General features: G+C 42.2%; 1 protein-coding gene across 1 annotated transcript; it reads right to left on the bottom strand.

Moving 5' to 3' along the window:
* Window positions 1-4768: 4768 nt before the first annotated feature.
* LOC132430794 (trypsin-like) lies at window positions 4769-8814 on the bottom strand. Its single transcript, XM_060020033.1, has 5 exons — window positions 8775-8814; window positions 7130-7289; window positions 6130-6383; window positions 5438-5574; window positions 4769-4918 (listed from the first exon to the last, which is right to left on the bottom strand). Exons 1-5 carry the CDS (start codon window positions 8812-8814, stop codon window positions 4769-4771), a joined length of 741 nt encoding a protein of 246 aa, XP_059876016.1.
* Window positions 8815-17570: the final 8756 nt, after the last annotated feature.

Here is a 17570-nt window from a genome sequence, read left to right on the forward strand (position 1 = left end):
GAGCCGTCTGAGAGTTTTCAGAGCAAGTGATAAGCAAATTAATTCTATCTGTTACTGTAATGAGATAGCAAAAAAACTTTTGCTAATCTCAGACTGTTACCTCTTTACATTGCCTTATTTTTGCTATGAAATATCATGTCTTCCTGGATTTTATTGAATCATGAATTAGGTATTTATTTGTAGTAGATATCTTTTGGTGAGAGATATCTCTTCTGACTACAAAATGGGTTTTTAAATCATAGTATGCTTTCACAGTTCTTTTGATGTTTTTCTTTTGATTATACTTTGGAAGCAGATCTTTGCTTTCCGTTTACCCATTCTTTGATCCAGTTTTCTTTTCCTGTGGCATTTGCATTGATTAGCATTATATTCTCTAGTCTCTATTTATTTGTTTTCTGTTTACCCAGTCAGAATGAATACACCGTGAAGGCAAGGTTTTAACTGTTTTCTTCCCTGCTGTATCTTTAGTGAATAAAACACTGTTAGGCAGGTAATAGGCCCTCAATAAGTTAAGCGGTTGGATAAATGAATAGAATAGTTACATTGTCTCCACTGTACAACATACCAAGTTTATTTAATCAGTCTGCTATTAATGACTATTTGAGTTATTTCCGGATTTTCAGTGTGATGTAGACAATACATCAGTAAGCATCCTTGATTACTCTTGGTGGAGACTGTGGCTGCCTCCTTAAAATCTACAGCTCCTTTTCTTGATAGCTAACCTTATAATTACTCAGTTAACCAAATATATACCAAGTAGGCTGTGTTTATTGCAAAATGAAAAGGTTACTCGTGCGTTGATGGTGTGCCATGTAACTTAATTATAAGTTCAACAGCATAATCCTCTTCAGTTTTTGGCTCAGGGATGAGAGAGTGACCAAATTCAGTTAAGGAGACACAATATGTTTGACAGCAGCTTCTGGGGAAAAAGCTTCTTTCTCCCTATACACAGGCAAGGGAGAGTATGGCTCCAACAGCTGTCTTGATCACAAGGCTTTATCCTTAGGATAAAGCTGACAGTGGTGCAGAGGGCAAAGACAGAAATAAATTGGGTCCCCTGGTGGCATTTTTGAATTGCTGAATCAAACCATTCTTTCAGTGCTCACTATTTCTAAGCTTCCACCAGTGCATTTTAAAGTACATGTTAAAGTATGAGTTGGACATTCTGTTCCTTGCAACTGAATGATTCCTAAATGATACACTCACACTTACACTTTTTTTTTTTTTTTTTTTTTGCCGTACGCGGGCCTCTCACTGTTGTGGCCTCTCCCGTTGCAGAGCGGAGGCTCCGGACGCGCAGACTCAGTGGCCATGGCTCACGAGCCTAGCCGCTCCGCGGCATGTGGGATCTTCCCGGACCGGGGCACGAACCTGTGTCCCCTGCATCGGCAGGCGGACTCTCAACCACTGCGCCACCTGGGAAGCCCCACATTTTTGTTTTTATAAGCACATTTTAATAGGATAGGATTCTAGAAGTTTAGTTGCTGGGCCAAAGAGCATATAGATTTCACATTTTAATATAATTTCACAAATTGTAACAAATCATATTTTAAATAAGAGATAGAAAATGCCAAGATATGCTGAAAAGGGACTATTGGATGGCGTCCAGAAAAATGATTTATTTGCCTTTTCATACTTTACTCTGGGCCTGCCCTGATCTCTCATCTTTTATGTTATCTCACTTATCTTTTCAGGTCTCTGAATCTTCCCTCTACCTGAGGTGGTTAGGTGAGTAGGTGTATATTGGTGGTGGTGATGGGTGGGGTAGAAGAACGTCTCAGAGGGAACAGGGAAATCTTTAAACTCATTTGTCTCTGTAGAGAAGCCTGAGATGTTTATTTAAGGTAGATATAAGGTAACATTTAAAAACAACAAAAAAAGAGGAGTTATATGTGAAATTATTTTAGGCCATAAGCAAACATAAAAGCAATTCAATAACAACTAAGGAAATACACAGGACAGATTAGTTATAACTGAACACTTAAGAGCCCTGAATGCAAGGCTAAGGAATTTGGGCTCCATCCTAGTGGCATGATAAGGTAATATTAAGGGCTCAGGACTGCTCCCTACAAATGTGCCACCCAGAGGTATACAAAGGGATAGAAAATTGGTAATAGAGGAATGTATCTTCCCATACCTTCCTCTTCTGAGATACCGGTTATGGACTGCATACCTGTGTCCCTCACCACCAAAATTCGTATGTTCAAACCCTAACACCCAAGGAGATGGTATGAGGAGGTAGGGCCTTTGGAAAGTTTAGATGAGGTCATAAAGGTGGAGCCCCCATGATGGAATTAGTGCTCTTATAAGAGGGAGATGCTGTTACCTAACACAAGTCTGTGTGACATAATGAGGCCAAACAATACCAAAACATCAGAGTTGGGAGCAGAGAAAGGTTTATTGCAGGGCCATGCAAGGAAATGGGTGGCTCATACCTTAAAAATCCTAAACTCCCTGAAAGCTTTCAGCAAAGCCCTTTTATAGGAAAGCTGAGGGAGCGGTGTGGTTAGTTGTTGCAGATTTCTTGCTGTCAGATCCTTTGTTCTTGAGGTCAGGTCGCGGTCAGGTCACGATGTTCCTGTAAACCTCCACCAAAACAAATGTTGTTCTCTGTTCTGACAAGAAAGTGCAAGGTCCCAAGGCTCGACTTTCGCCCTCTGAGGTCCAGGCTCTGGCTAAGAGGAGGGGGTCCCCGCACAGGAGGGTTACCCTGCCCGGGAGTGCTCGTCCAGCACCCAGGCCCCGCCGAAGACGTAGTTCTCCGCTGACGATGCCCTCAGGGCCAGGTCCCCAGACCCTGCCCAGCTGTCATCACTGAGGGAGCCGGGCACCCAGGACCCAGCCAGTGCTCAGGCTCCTCAGGCCACCCAAAGCGGGGCTGGGGAGCAGGTCCTGTGGACCCATGCAGACTGCCGCGGCCATTAGGTCGCAGAGGCAGGGAGCGGGGAGAGGTTCCCCCTGCCTCAAGGCCTGGGCCCGGCCAGTGGGCTGCCGTGGCGAGGGCTCTGGAGCTCTGCAGGACACGGCACCCAGCCTGTCCCCGAGGCCCCCCCAGCGCACCTGCTGGCCCTTGATACACCTCTTACCACACGCACTGCTCCGCGCGAGGACCACGACATGGCCAACCATTGGCCAAGGGCGACCTCCACCCGGCAGGTGAAGGGTCTCCTGCTTCTGATCTCGCAGTAACAGTTGCTCAGTAACAGGGTAACGGCCGCATGCTATTGGCTGCACGCCTGCCCCGCCCCTATTACAATACTAGAGTCAGTTCTCTCAGCCATGAGAGGATACAGCAAGAAGGCAGCTGTCTACAAGCCAGAAGGGGGCCCCCACTATCTCCCGTGTCACCTTGATCTTGGACTTTCCAGTCTCAAAAACTGTGAGTAATTAATGTCTATTGCTTAAGCCACGCAATCTGTGGTTTTCTGGTTACAGAGCACCAACTGACTAAGGTAATACCCATCCTTCACCGTATCACGTTATCCTACTGGGACTACAAACATTTTTACCTTTCAGAACTCCTCGACCTATTCCAATGCTGTTATGCTCAGACCATATTGTATCTTTCATCCTTGATTCATACCAAATACACATAGGAATCATGTACTGGGACCTGTACTCCTAATCATCCTCTAGATGATCCAAGGAAAAATGAAAAGTTGCAGGGAACAACATTGAAGAACTAAAGTGGGGTGTCTGTGCTGCCTCTCTGGATAGGGCGGAAGAGAACAGAGAGCACCACCCGTATAGTCAAGACTTTTATGATCTCATGGTAACAGATCAATTTTCCACAAAACTTATCTGCATTTGCACCTTTTTTTGCTTACAGTTCAAAATAGTACCTACGTTGAGCTGGGGTTTGGGCGGTCTAGTTTGGGACGGGGTACAGATTACCGGCAGAAATCATGCATGCCGTAGCGTAAAATTCCAGATGGAAAACAAGAGTATCTTGGAGAATAAAAGAAATAGGTAGATGAAACCTTGGAAATACAGGATCTGTACTTTTTAAAACATTCTCCATGTAGCCTTTCCCCTAGTCTAGCCTCACAGAGTTTCAGGTAGATTAGAGACAAAGGGAGAGCACAGGGTCACACAGCAGCAGCAAAGCGATGGGATAAGAATGGCTGGGGCTTCACTTCAGCCGCAGAGTGAACTAGTTGAGTGACTTTAGGCAGTTGATTTTAACCTTCTGCATTTTAGTGTCATTATCTGTGTAAAAATATAGTGGTAACAGTGATGGCTAACCTTATTCATCTTTATAGCCCAAACATCCACACGGAGTCTGGTGATGTAGGTGAGCAGTAATTTACTTATTTTTTTATTTTTTTGCGGTACGCGGGCCTCTCACTGTTGTGGCCTCTCCCGTTGCAGAGCACAGGCTCCGGACGCGCAGGCTCAGCGGCCATGGCTCACAGGCCCAGCCGCTCCACAGCATGTGGGATCTTCCCGGACCGGGGCATGAACCTGCGTCCCCTGCATCGGCAGGCGGACTCTCAACCACTGCGCCACCAGGGAAGCCCAGTAATTTATTTTGATGAGGCTGAATGAATGACTAAATAACCTTTCAAATTCCATCTTCATGTAATAGTTCAACTCTATATCCACCCTCTTCTCAGTAGCCACATTGAAGAGAAAGTACACAAACCAAGTAAGGACACTTCTTGGATATATCTGGTACAGGAGAAAATGTTTTTATTTAGATACTGTTTTCAGGATGGGAGGAAGGTGAAGCTGACTAACATGGAGGGTCATGAAGAGATGACGCCGTTTAGTTGTCAGCGATAGTCTTCTGAATCCAGTTCATGTAGTTGCAGACCTTAGTGTAGACACCAGGTTTGCCTTTCAGAGCGCAGCCATAGCCCCAGGAGACAATGCCCTGGAGCTGTCCTTTGCAGACCACAGGGCCACCAGAGTCACCCTGGGCAAGAAGGAAGAGCCAGTTAGAACTCACAGCTGTGCCCAGATGGGAGAAAGGCTCAAAGGTGTTCCTCCTTTACCCGGGGACCACCTTCCCAGGCTGCTGACCCTCCATGAAGCCCTTCTCTTTCCCTGGAAAACCAACCCTCAGTCTCCATACTGGACCCCTATTCTTTCCCCTCCTTTGAACTCCCTCTTTCCTTAGTTGCAGGGCTGTAGTGCCAAGAAGAGGTGGACCGGGCAGTGCAATGCTGCCCATCTAGCCCTGCTCCTTTCAAAGTTTCCTTCTGCTCTAGCCCTCCTCAGAAGCCCGCCTGGATGTACTGTTTGCACATGATCTTCTGTGTATCTTTTCCCCTGATCCCTAACCATTAATATGGCAAAATGAATTTATCATTTATCCCAAATCTATCCCTCAGCCCTCATAATCAGCCCCAGGGACAGCTTTTCAATTGTCTGAGTTTCCGAAAAGAGATATGTGAAGCTGAGCTGGAAGGAGAAGGCGTGCAAAGCAACTAACCTGGCAAGAGTCCTTTCCGCCCTCTAGGAAGCCCAGGCACATCATGTTTTTGGAGATCTGTTTGGGATAGGCACTGTGGCAAACGCTGTCAGACAGGATGGGAGCTTTCAGACACTGCAGGAGCTCAGGGAAGTTGGCTGTTGGGAGTGAGAGTGGAAATGGAAGAGGATTACCCATCCAATCTGGGAAATTTCTTTCTCAGTATCTCTCCCCCCTCTTCCCAATATCCCCATTCCTTCTCTCAGATTGCAGGTAACTTCTATTTTGGAAGAACAAGTTATATCTGGAGGGTCTTCCAAATGGTTTTCATCAACAGATTGTTCTCTCTCTGACACTAGCATCAGTGACCATAGATCTCAAATCTAGAGACTTTATTTCTGAAGCGGGGCTATGCTTTGAAAAGTTCCAAATCTCTTAGTCTCTGTTCTGTGTACCTCCTCGCATTTTGGTTCCCTGCAAATCACTAATCACATTTTAGTTGCATACCTGGCAACTTTACCGTAGTGCTTTTTTGTTGTGTTGTCAAGCAGAGGAATGTTACGCATTTCAATTAGTATATTCTAAGACTCCATAGAACCCCACTATTCTCTGGGAACATTGCCTTGAGTGAGAGCTCGGGCTAACTGACGCTGAACACGTTTTTCACCTCTAGGATTCTCAGACTTGGTGATTCTGTTCCAGGTGACACTTACAGCCACTGCTCTTGGTGTTGCCCCAGCCAGAGATGAGACACTGGGTACCAGCAGCTGCACAACGTGTTGGCAGAGGGATAGCGGCTACTTGATTGTTGAGAGTGGCAGGTGGGTCCAGTTTAATCAGCATGATGTCGTTATCCAAGGTCCTTTTGTTGAACTTGGGATGGACGATGATCTTGGCTGCTTTGATGAATTGCTCATTGCCCTCAAGGACTTCAATGTTGTGTGCTCCCAGGCCCACCTTCATTCGGCTGGATTAAAGGGTTACAAGTTCTCTAAGTCTCCAACGTGAGCTCCTTCCCATTCCATTACAGCCCAGTCTTGAGCATAAGCACAGACAGAAGCCCCCACATACACACACAGGTTAGTGTGCACTTAAGGTAGTCCTACCACCTACGGCACAGGTTAGAGGATTCCTTAGGTAGGTGTCACTCCAAGGCCAGACTCACAACCCAACATCTTGCTAGATTCATTAGGTGTAGGAATGGGAACCAAATGATGCCAGTCAAGCAGTGGGAGGTGAAAAGGCAACTGGTGTTGATTAATCTGGTTGGGATTATCAGTTATTATAGGGAGTCGTGGCAGGCCTCAGAGATATGGCAGAATATTAAGGGAATAGAATGAGTTGTGTTTATCTTTAGGTTGTACTGGAAATGTCCTGTGTTTTGTTACTTGCATATGCCATGTTTTTCCTGGTTGAGCTATAATGATTAGAGCTGTTAAGGTACTCTAGGTATATTTAATCACTCACTATTTTTCTTGCTATGTCTTTATTGCCCTCATTTGGAAGGCCATCAGGGAACTCTAAGGGTATCTTTTTGTGGGAAAATCCCTCAATGCATACAACGCCTGGGCCGGTGGGGGGGGGGATAATGAGGTCTTGAAATCTGAATGCTCCCCCCTCAAGCATAACTCTGTAGTTCTCCCTGATTGTGCTTTGGCAGGGCTGGGGATGACCTGACCTCAGAGAACAGGGTTGTGAGTATTGGTTACTTACGACTTGTAGCAGTGAGCCGCGGACACCACCCACTGGTCACTGATGAGGGAGCCCCCGCAGAAGTGGTAGCCGGAGTTCAGGGACACCTGGTAGGGGATGGAATGTGCTTCACAGGTGTAGCCCCCGACAATCTTGTCATCATCATCAGTGGGGAAAGCAACTGACAGAGAGAAGTTGGAGCTATTGTGGAATTTCTACTCAGAAGCAAGGTTTTGCAGATTAACCAGAAAAAACATAGGTCATGTTTTCTTGTCATACATAATCAGGAAACAGTGATTTTAATATAATTGTTTCCAAAATCTTATCGTTCTATACATTTAACACATGTGCTACTTACACTATTATAAGTATCTCATTTTTAATTTATGCTTTAAATTTGATCAATAGACTGATTTTTTTACATATGTCACATACACACACACACACACACACACACACATACAAATCAGAGACTCCTTACGTAATAAATGCCTTGAAGCCCGCTACCTGAGAATATAAAGAATACTTTTTACACAGAAGCTTGTTTGCTAAGGAGACATTTAAGTATGCGTTCAATAAAGCTTTGCCGTCACCATGATTGTGTTTATTTGTAGAGTTCAGTATAGGATAAACACCACATGAGGTAACAGAAAGGAAACTTAAATACCACCTGAGAATGTTCTGGCCTGGAAAAAATGGGGAGTTTTGTACTTTTGTTTCCACAATCTCTTCTTGGTTCTCACCTAAGATGTTAACTAAATAATCTCATAGAACATTATAAGGTTTCTCTCTCTAATGTTTCCCCTCATCCCAATTATATTTCCAACATTTTTAATTTATTCAGCACTGTAAATTTTGGACCACTGATTTATTATGATTTCTAAGGACTCCAAATGTCTGGAATTATATGATATATGCCCTGTTGTTCATATATTTTAAAGTAATTTGAAATAGACTTTTTTGATATGTAAATATGTGTATTGAATTTATTTATAACAACCAAATTAGGGAAAATTCTGTAGTAAGTTTGAAGTGTACAATAGTATTGAATAGTATAAAAACAGAAATAGTCATTTCTCTATTTCTTTTCATGATTGCATGACATGTTGTTTTACATCAGAGAGATTTCATTAGTGAAGATGTGGTAAAACCAGCCCATAGCTTTTATTCACGAGAAATAGAGTGTCTTTTCCTGTTAAGATCTCTCTTAAGATGCCCTTTAGTACAGAGGAGACTCAGGCTGTGATACTCACAGCCTCTTCAAGGAGAACAAGATTAGTCTTTAGTCCCAATTATTAACTCCAAGTTCTTATAAAGATCAAAACAACATTCCCTTAACATTGACTATCTTTTCTTTTTCACTCTTACTTCATAGACTGTACCCGAAATTCAGGGCAGATTCTTCCTCTTAATACTTTCTACACTGATCACCCCTGCCCCGCATCATCTTCTGTGAGATTTAGTTACAGACATATGTACTGTACACTGTGAGATTTAGCAAGTGAGATTTAGTTACAGACATATGTACTGTACACTGTTGTTTCAACATCTTAAGCCTCTTAAGTACAGAGATTATATTCCGCATTCATTATTGTCTTCCAGAGTAGAAAGTGCATCCTTAAAAAAGTCATAGACACCTACTGATCACTTATTGATCAAGACTCACCAGCGACTCCCAAGAGAGCAAGAAAGATGAAGGTCGTCATGGTTGCTCCCCGGATCTGGACTAGGGACTATGCTGAAGGGTTTCCATCCACAGCTATTTATACCAGGCTTGTCGTTGACACCCATGGCCACAGGTGCCGGAAATGTGCTTTCTTCACTGGAAAGTCACAAATCCAAATTTAGAATTCAATTCCGTGCCACATTGAAGATGATTCAGCATCCAATTTAAACATCCACTTTTGTCCACTTTTGCAGAGGTTATGGGAATGGAAAAAATGAACCCACCTGGTAGAAACTGTTCCCCATAATAGAAAAGTAAGTTGGAGTAAGGTCACAGATCAGGGCTGCAGGTGTCCTGATTCCCAGAGAAAAAATTTAGGTACTTGGTTGTCACAAGCATGAACTTTTATGCTGAGGATTATCTTGAGAGCTATACCCTTGATGTAATTAACATTGCCTGTTTCAGAATTATATATTTGTCTTATAGTAGCTCTGGCCTTGTATACCCATGTGAATGTTTCATTATTGATAGGAACACTTGTTCTCCTAAAAAAAGAAAAACATTTCTGATTTGAAACCACAATAGTTCAAAATAGGAAAGGGAAAGAATGAGAATAATTTATCGTTATCTGAACTTAGTATTTAATAGGCATATGCTAAATACTTAGCCTATTTGTTAAACTAGTAATTCTCAGAACAAGCCTACAAGATCTCTATTATAATTCCCATTTAACAGTTGGGAAAACTGAGGCTCACAAAAATATAAGGGACTTTACCAAAATCACAAAGCAAATCCATGGTAGGGTCAGGATTCCAGCCCCGGAAATCTGGCTTCACTGCCTGTGCTCTCAAGCACTACGTAACACTTCCCTAGTCAGTTCACCAAAGTCTGGACACCAAGATAATACGGAGTTCTTGGCCAGCGAAGAGACAATGGGAATTTATTGAGTGCGTACTATAATATGTATCAAACCCTGGGGGTGGGATTTTGATACATCTACTCATTCAGTCCTTACAAACAACTTTATAAGTGTTGTACTCTAATTTTTGCCATTTTATAGACGGGGAGGTTGTGGCTTAGAGAAGGTAAGAGTTTTTTTCTCATGTTCAGTACTATGAGGTGATCCATACAGAGTTCAAACACAAGCAACCTCACTTCAGAGCCCACGCCCTCCATTGTGATGACGTACACATAATACAGGAATGATGGAATAACATTTATATTTTAAGGCAGGACAAGAAAAGTTCAACATTACATTCTCTCTGTGTCAGGTAATTTTATGCCCTTTCCTTCAATGAGTCTGTTTTTCTTTTGCTTTGGCTTCTCTAGTCACTTTCCTGGTTAATACATCACCAGTCACTGAGGCTGTGCTGTGCTGGCCCTTGACCACTACAATGTGTAGGGAAATTTTACATAAGAACTTCTCCCCTTGAAACATAATATACTAAGAAACTTACGAAAACACTGAAGTAAACAAGGAAATTTTAAATAAGAACTTCTCCCCTTGAAACATGATATACTAAGAAACTTACGAAAAAACTGAAGTAAACAAGGAGATTTTAAATAAGAATTTCTCCCCTTGAAACATGATATACTAAGAAACTTACAAAAAAACTGAAGTAAACAAGGAAATTTTAAATAAGAACTTTTCCCCTTGAAACATAATATACTAAGAAACTTACGAAAAAACTGAAGTAAACAATCAGGGCAAATCGGTGTTAGTGAATAGAATGTTCTTCCCTGGTAAAGTGAATCCTGGAACCAGGCTGTTTTCCCTGAGAATCGGCTCAAGGGTTCCATTGGTCTGGGGGCATTTCTCTTCTAGCCACATGTGGTTCTCTCCACGTTTCATGTGCAGGGTCAGAAACCTTTTCTTTTTCCTGTAAAGGGCCAGATAGTAAATGTTTTAGGCTTTGCAGGCAATATATATGGTCTCTGTCACTACTACTCTACTCTTGTCCATGAGCAACTCTAAAGAGTACATGAATAAGTGAGTGCAGCCGTGTTTTTGGGGGGGGGGAGGGGTGTCTGGACTTTAATATCCTCATAGATAAAATGAATACCCAGAGAAAATAATGGGGAAATGGGAGAAGTTAATCTTTGATCCACATATCAGAGTTTTGTTAAAGTGCCAACTTAGTTCAGTTATGTCTCTGTCAGAATTCACTTCACATTTCTCTCTCTTCCCATTTGCAGCCATATCCTACCTCCATTCCTCAAGATTAGGCTGGTAAAGCAGGCTTAATAAAAGGACAATTAAGGGCTTCCCTGGTGGTGCAGTGGTTGAGAGTCTGCCTGCCGATGCGGGGGACGCGGGTTCGTGCCCCGGTCCTGGAGGATCCCACGTGCCGCGGAGCGGCTGGGCCCGTGAGCCATGGCCACTGGGCCTGCGTGTCCAGAGCCTGTGCTCCGCAACGGGAGAGGCCACGGCGGTGAGAGGCCCGCGTACCGCAAAATAAATAAATAAAAGAACAATTAAGTTTTATCATAGAGGTTCTCAGGTATGTAACCTGAGACCCACAGCTGTCAGAACAGCATGCGCAACGCAAATGCCATCTTGAAATAATTTGGAAACTTGCCACTTCTGAATATGATAGTGAGTGGCTAGTGAGGCATTTATTAAGAGAAAACATTCTATTGGATTGGAAGGCAATGAGATTAGGAAGAGAAACAGAGACGGATGAAGGTGAAAATGATGCTGAAGGTCAAAATAGAGCATCATAAATGGAAAATGACAAGAAAGAGGGAAAAATTGGAGTACACACCCCACATTAATTTTTTGACAAAGACAGTTTTCTTTCAGATATTTATATCCCCACCAGGAAAACTTTTTGTGATCTGTTTCCAAGCTCCATCATCCCAACCTCCTTCAATATACCCACCTTGCTTTTATGGGATACATTTCCTAAATCAAAGTACAGAGATATCCAAAGAGTTCCATTACTAGGATCAGAAATATTTTTCTATTATAGTTTTGGAAATTCGGGGATTAGGAAAAACCTAGTAGGCACCTTGAATTCCACTCTAGGAAGGAGACATAGCTCCTGGGACATAGGCTAGTGAGCAACCATTCACAAGTGCTGTAACCCTCAAAACTCTCAGTCATTGTCACTTTGCTACTTCATCCTTGTGAGTGACAGTCATCAAAGTATTTAGTAATCTTAGTAGAGAAGACAGGTTCACATAGGATAAGTCATGTCCAGCTGATCCCATTTTCTTTTGGGTGAGCTCGCTAGATTGAAGAATTTGGAAGAAATTGGGACTAGCATGTCTTGTTTTCAGCAAAGCACTTGACAATGTTTCCATGGTAGTTTTGCAGTTTCCATGGCATTTTTGCAGGTAAGGAGTTGATACATGCTCTTGTAGCTGTACTCCAAGGTAGATTCCCAGCTGATTAACAACTTTTCTCCAAAGTGCTGTCTCAGAGCCCATATGAAATGTAGCAAGAAGTCCCTGAGGTCTCTGATTTGAGATCAGAGAAAGCCATGTAGCTGATTTGCTAGTGACCCAGAGCTGAGAAGAATCAACACCACAGGTGACTGAATCAAGGCACCAAAGATGTAACATCCAATGTAAAAATCTCCCTGGTTTGTCCAAGTAGTTCTCCAATCATTTTACTCTCTTAAGTGCTACTACCAGACTCAACTTTGACCCACGATTTGATATAATGCCATTCCTAGACAAATGGAATTCAAGGAGATCAAGGCTAATGACAGAGCATCAAGTAACATTGGCCAATCATCACCCTGGGCTCTTGTCTCCTCTCTGCTCATGCATCTTAGCTGTCACCATTTCCTTGTGACCAAGTCCTCATTTGATCACCATCTCCAATTAATGGGTTTCTTTTGTTCTCAGGTTTTTGTGTCAATACCCACTTAGTATCCTAACTCCTTAGAAAAGTGTTCAGCTTTACCAGTCTGAAGCCAAACTGTCATCCCCAAGCCCAACCTACTGCCTTCTTCCCATCCCTCTGAGGCTCACAGCCATCTTCATGGGGGGTAGGGGATGGGTCTATTCCTCTCAGTCCTGCCAAAGTAGCCCCAACCCACCTTTTGAGGTGCTGGCACAGGTCATAAAAGGGAAAGAGGGAACGTGAGCTGAAGAAACAAACAAGGGCAGTGATTCCTCAAGCACATCCCCCTCAGGACCAGGGAAGTGCACTGAGAAGACAGGAACCTGGGCAGGGAGACACCGGGTCCCATCCTGTCTGAGCTGAGGAGGGCTTCAGGCCCCTCTGCTGTGTGGTCCTTTGTCTCCTGGGAGCAGGTGAGTCCTGGGAACAGGTGGGACAGCTTTGTCTTTGAACTTCTAGCTTTTTTCATGGAGCTGCCTCAGGAGACTCTCTGAATGTGGTTTCTTAATTCCTCAGGCCCTATGGACACTGGAATTATATTGTTATTATAACTTTTGAATTTTGTTGCAAGATTTGATTTCCTTGTCATGAAGACAGCTAGATTTTGAGCTCCTGAAGCAAACATTTTGTGTTTACATCCCCAGTTTGTAACTCTGTCTCTGGAACGGAGTAGATGCTTAAGCACCTCTTTGCCCCTCGGGCACTTGAGCCCCAGCTACAATATCCCCGCCAAAGGTCATCCAGCCTCTGTTGCAGAGAGGAGATCATGGTATCTCCTCAACCATCCAGTTAGAAAATTCTTCCTTGTGTTGAACCAGGAAACAGTCTATTTAAAGCTCTGACCATTTTTTCTTAGTCTTGTCCCTTGGGAAGATAGAACCAGGAGAGTCATAGTAAGAAAATAAGTGGTCACTAGAGGCCAAAACCAGCAGAAGATTGTGGGTTCTAGAATAGTACAAGGAGAGTCAAGATAAGCCAGGGTTCCAGTCCATTAGAGACTCCTTTACCTCTGTATACAGCAGGGACACATCTCAAAAGGCAATCTCAAAAGCTGTTTCACATTACTGGAGAAAGGCATGCCAGATAGTACAGCTGAAGCTAGAGGCTAGCTTCATTTTAGACAACCTAGCAGAGCTATTTCTTAGAAAGAATAAATTGGTATAGGACTAGTTAGAGAGCTTAAAGATCTGGTTAAACTCCTCTCCTTCAAAAACCCTTTTCCAACTCTGGCAGACCCCAAATGATAACTGTTTTTTCTATATATTCTTTCAGTGCTGGTAAATACAGTTTATACCCCATTATTTTATTTATTTATTTATATTGAAATATAGTTGGTTTACAATATTATATTATTTTCAGGTGTACAGAATAATGCTTCAATATTTTATAGATTATACTGCATTTCAAGTTATTACAAAATAATGACTATAGTTAGATAAGCAACAAGGATATATGGTATACCCATTATTTTACGATCGGTGAAATATATAGTTATTTCTTTCTTCAGGTGCTTCATCTTGATATTGGCTCTGTTTTACTGTCTAGAATATTCACGTACACCAAAAACAAATCTGTATATTCTATGGTTTTTGTTTCTTATTGTTTTATTTCTCCTTTCCACACAGAACCCATTGCTATCAGGGCACTTCTATTGATTCGCATGGAATCAATATGGCTGTTTGGTGACCAGAACATAGCATGGGACCAGTCCTTGAAGAAGCTGAGACTTCAGTCAGGCTCTCAAATGATGAGAAGAAAGCATCTGGTTGTGGTTCTAAAGCCTGGGATCCTAGCAAGATGAACAGGTGGTGATTAGACTGTTTGCTCATCTGGGAGTGTTGGAAGGTAACCCCTAGGGAGGAAATAGTGAAACGCATGTAGTGGGCTCTCAGGAATAGCTGTTGTTTCAGGCAAAGGGAGGACACCTTTAATATGTCATGCAAGACTGACAGGTAAGAAGGGGGGTTTTGATGGGAAGGAGAAAAAAGAAAATAATTAAGATATGTATATTATCTTGATTGTGGGGATGGTATAGGTGTTTTCATAGGTCCACACTCCTCAAATGGTACACATTAGATGTGTGCAGTTCTTTTCATATCAATTGCACCTCAATAAAGCTGTTAAAAATAAATAAAATAGGGACTTCCCTGGCGGTCCAGCGGTTAAGACTCTGCGCTTCCAATGCGGGGGACGTGGGTTCGATCTCTGGTCGGGGAACTAAGGTCCCACATGCCGCTCGGTGCGGCCAAATAAATAAATAAAATAAAATTATGGAGGACAACATGCAGGAAATTTTAAAAAGGAATTGGAAAAAAAAAAGATACAGCCTGTGACCTTAAAAAGAGAAAATTCAGTAGGGAAGACGAGTACCCACATGACAAAAATGTGTTATAATAGGAGGGGGAAAAAAAAAAAAGGGAAAATCTAGGACTTTTGGAACCAAGAAACTGGCATTGCTTCCTGGAGGACAGGGTGAAAAAAATGAGAAATGCAAGTTGTTCAAAGAAGTCCAGGTAAATTAAGTACACGTTCATTAGCTATAATCATCACCCTGTCTGGATCTGTCTAGAGCGTATGCGAAACAGACAAGGTCTGTGTGAGGTTCTGCAAATTATGCAATAAGCATCCTGTGAAGTGAAATATCTCTGTTGTCAGAGGACTGAACTGGTGCATTTCTTTGTATCTCTGCAGGAAGGAGCCCAGTGCAAGACTACAGAGACCATGCCAAGCGAGGAGGGCATTCCTGAGTGAGTGGGGTGTTGGAGCCCAAGTAGGGTGAGGCTAGCAGGCTGGTGAAGCCCAGCAGATTGAGAAGGGCACGCACATGGGGCAGGGCATGCCTGTTGTGGGGTATCGGAAACTGGACTGCGGTAAGGAGGGTTCTGACGTGGGTAGACGCTCTGACACAGGGTCAGACCCAAGCAGAGTGAGAAGGACATTTACAAAGGAGCAAAGGTGGCCCTTGCAATGGACAGCTGGGTACCTGCAAGGATCCAATATGTAAATCTATGAAGGATGACAGGAGCCAGGTTTCTCAGTATTGGATAAGGGGATTGCAAATATGGAAAGGCAGAACACTAGAATAAACCTTACAATATTGGAATTGGAAACAGAAGTATTTCTGTAAACTCATGGTTTTTCCATATGCATAGATAAATTTAGAATTAAAGATACATGTAAATGTGTGTACATGTATGTACATATATATACACGTATATTCCCGAGCTCTGTCCACTGTGATGATCCTAAAGTAGTCACCCCCAAAGCCCAGATGTAGTGCCCATGTCTTATTTTCTGAACACCATTATCCAATGTATTATCTATGTATGGTGATAGATGGTAACTAGAATTATTGTGGTGATTATTTTGTAATGTATAGAAATATTGAATTGTTGTGTTATGCACCAAGAAATAATATAGTGTTGTAGGTCAATTATACTTCAAACAGGCGAACAAACAAACAAACAAACTCATAGCAAAAGAGAGCAGAGGCAAGAGGTTGGGCAAGAGGGAATTGGATGAAAGTGGTCAAAAGGTACAAACTTCCAGTTATAACATGAACAAGTACTGGGCATGTCATGTACAACATGATGAATATAATTAACATTGCTCTGTGTTATGTATGAAAGTTAAGAGAGTAAATCCTAGAAGTTCTCATCACAAGGAAAAAGAATTTTCTTCCATTTTGTATCTATGTGAAATGATGGATGTTCATTAAACTTATTGTGATAATCGTTTCATGATGTATGTAAATCACATAAGTATGCCGTACACCTTAAACTTACACAGTGCTGTATGTCAATTATATCTCAATAAAACTGGAAGAAAAAACACACAAAAATAAATAAATATCATAATCCACTCAAAGGAACCAGGACTTTGCAGAAACAGCTGATACCAAGACGGAGACAGGGAAAGTACAAGATGAGACTTGAATGTCTTCTTGTGCCATGAAGGAAGGAAATACTCAAAGAATGATGGAGACCCTGACAGGAAGGAAGGTTTAAGAAGGGAAACAATTTCCCTATTTCAATATCTCCTTTGGATAATACTTGATACACACTGAAAAATTATTCTATACCTATCCTTTAAAATTAAAGAAAAAAATAGTACCAAAAGCTCACCTCATGCCAGGCAAATTAATTTTTAGCATTTACATTTCAGCCTTGTATCCTAACTTCCATAAAGCCACCAGTAAAAATACACCAACAGCAACCATACCACATTTGGAACACATTTTTTAAATGGTTAGATTGACTCATTACATATAGTCTCTTACTATTTTCCATTATATTCATTTATGCATTTGTTCATTAAATAAGCATGTATTAAGTACCTGCAAAGTGTTGAGTATAGTTAGATGAGCTGAGGACACTGGGAGGTCCCGGCACATCAGCCTGGTAAACGGCGGGGGGGAGTTTACCCTAACTGGCTCATGCTGTTTCAGACTTGGACAGAGGCTCGGAGACTATTATTTCAGACTCTCCCCTCATCCAGGTTTCATGGATGAAGAAATGAGAAGGTGAGAAGATGAAATGATTGAGCCATCTAAAATCCAATTATATTTTAACCTTCCTAAAATACACACTTTAAAACTCTCCAAACTATACATTATCTGAAAAACCTGATTTATTGCTCCTATAAGTCTAGTAGCATTTTGAGGATGAGAACATCGTCTTTTTCACAAATGCTTGTTGAGCTAATTAAAATAGTCTATGTGCTCCATGAGGGTCTGTTTTACTCCCTTCTCTATTCCTAGTCCTTGAACAATACCTGGCATATATAGTACATGTTCAACAAACACTTATTGAAAAATATTTAAAAAAAAGAAGAATATGCTAAGTAAGTGTGTATATGATGGTGGTAGTTGGCGATGTTTCGCCAGCACGTGATACGGTGCTTCAGATGTCTCCTTGCCTGTGTATTTCCCTGCCTTAAACGTC

Source organism: Delphinus delphis, chromosome 9 (genome assembly GCF_949987515.2).
Source record: "Delphinus delphis chromosome 9, mDelDel1.2, whole genome shotgun sequence".
Lineage (NCBI taxonomy): Eukaryota > Metazoa > Chordata > Mammalia > Artiodactyla > Delphinidae > Delphinus > Delphinus delphis.

Bases quoted from the DNA above. Each gene is read 5' to 3' on its own strand.
- LOC132430794 (XM_060020033.1), bottom strand. From the start codon at position 8,814: ATGACGACCTTCATCTTTCTTGCTCTCTTGGGAGTCGCTG. The intron at 7,290-8,774 runs GTGAGTCTTGAT...TCTCTCTGTCAG, and splicing joins TGCTCTCTTGGGAGTCGCTG to TTGCTTTCCCCACTGATGAT. The intron at 4,919-5,437 runs GTTAGTTGCTTT...CTTCTTGCCCAG, and splicing joins GCGGAAAGGACTCTTGCCAG to GGTGACTCTGGTGGCCCTGT.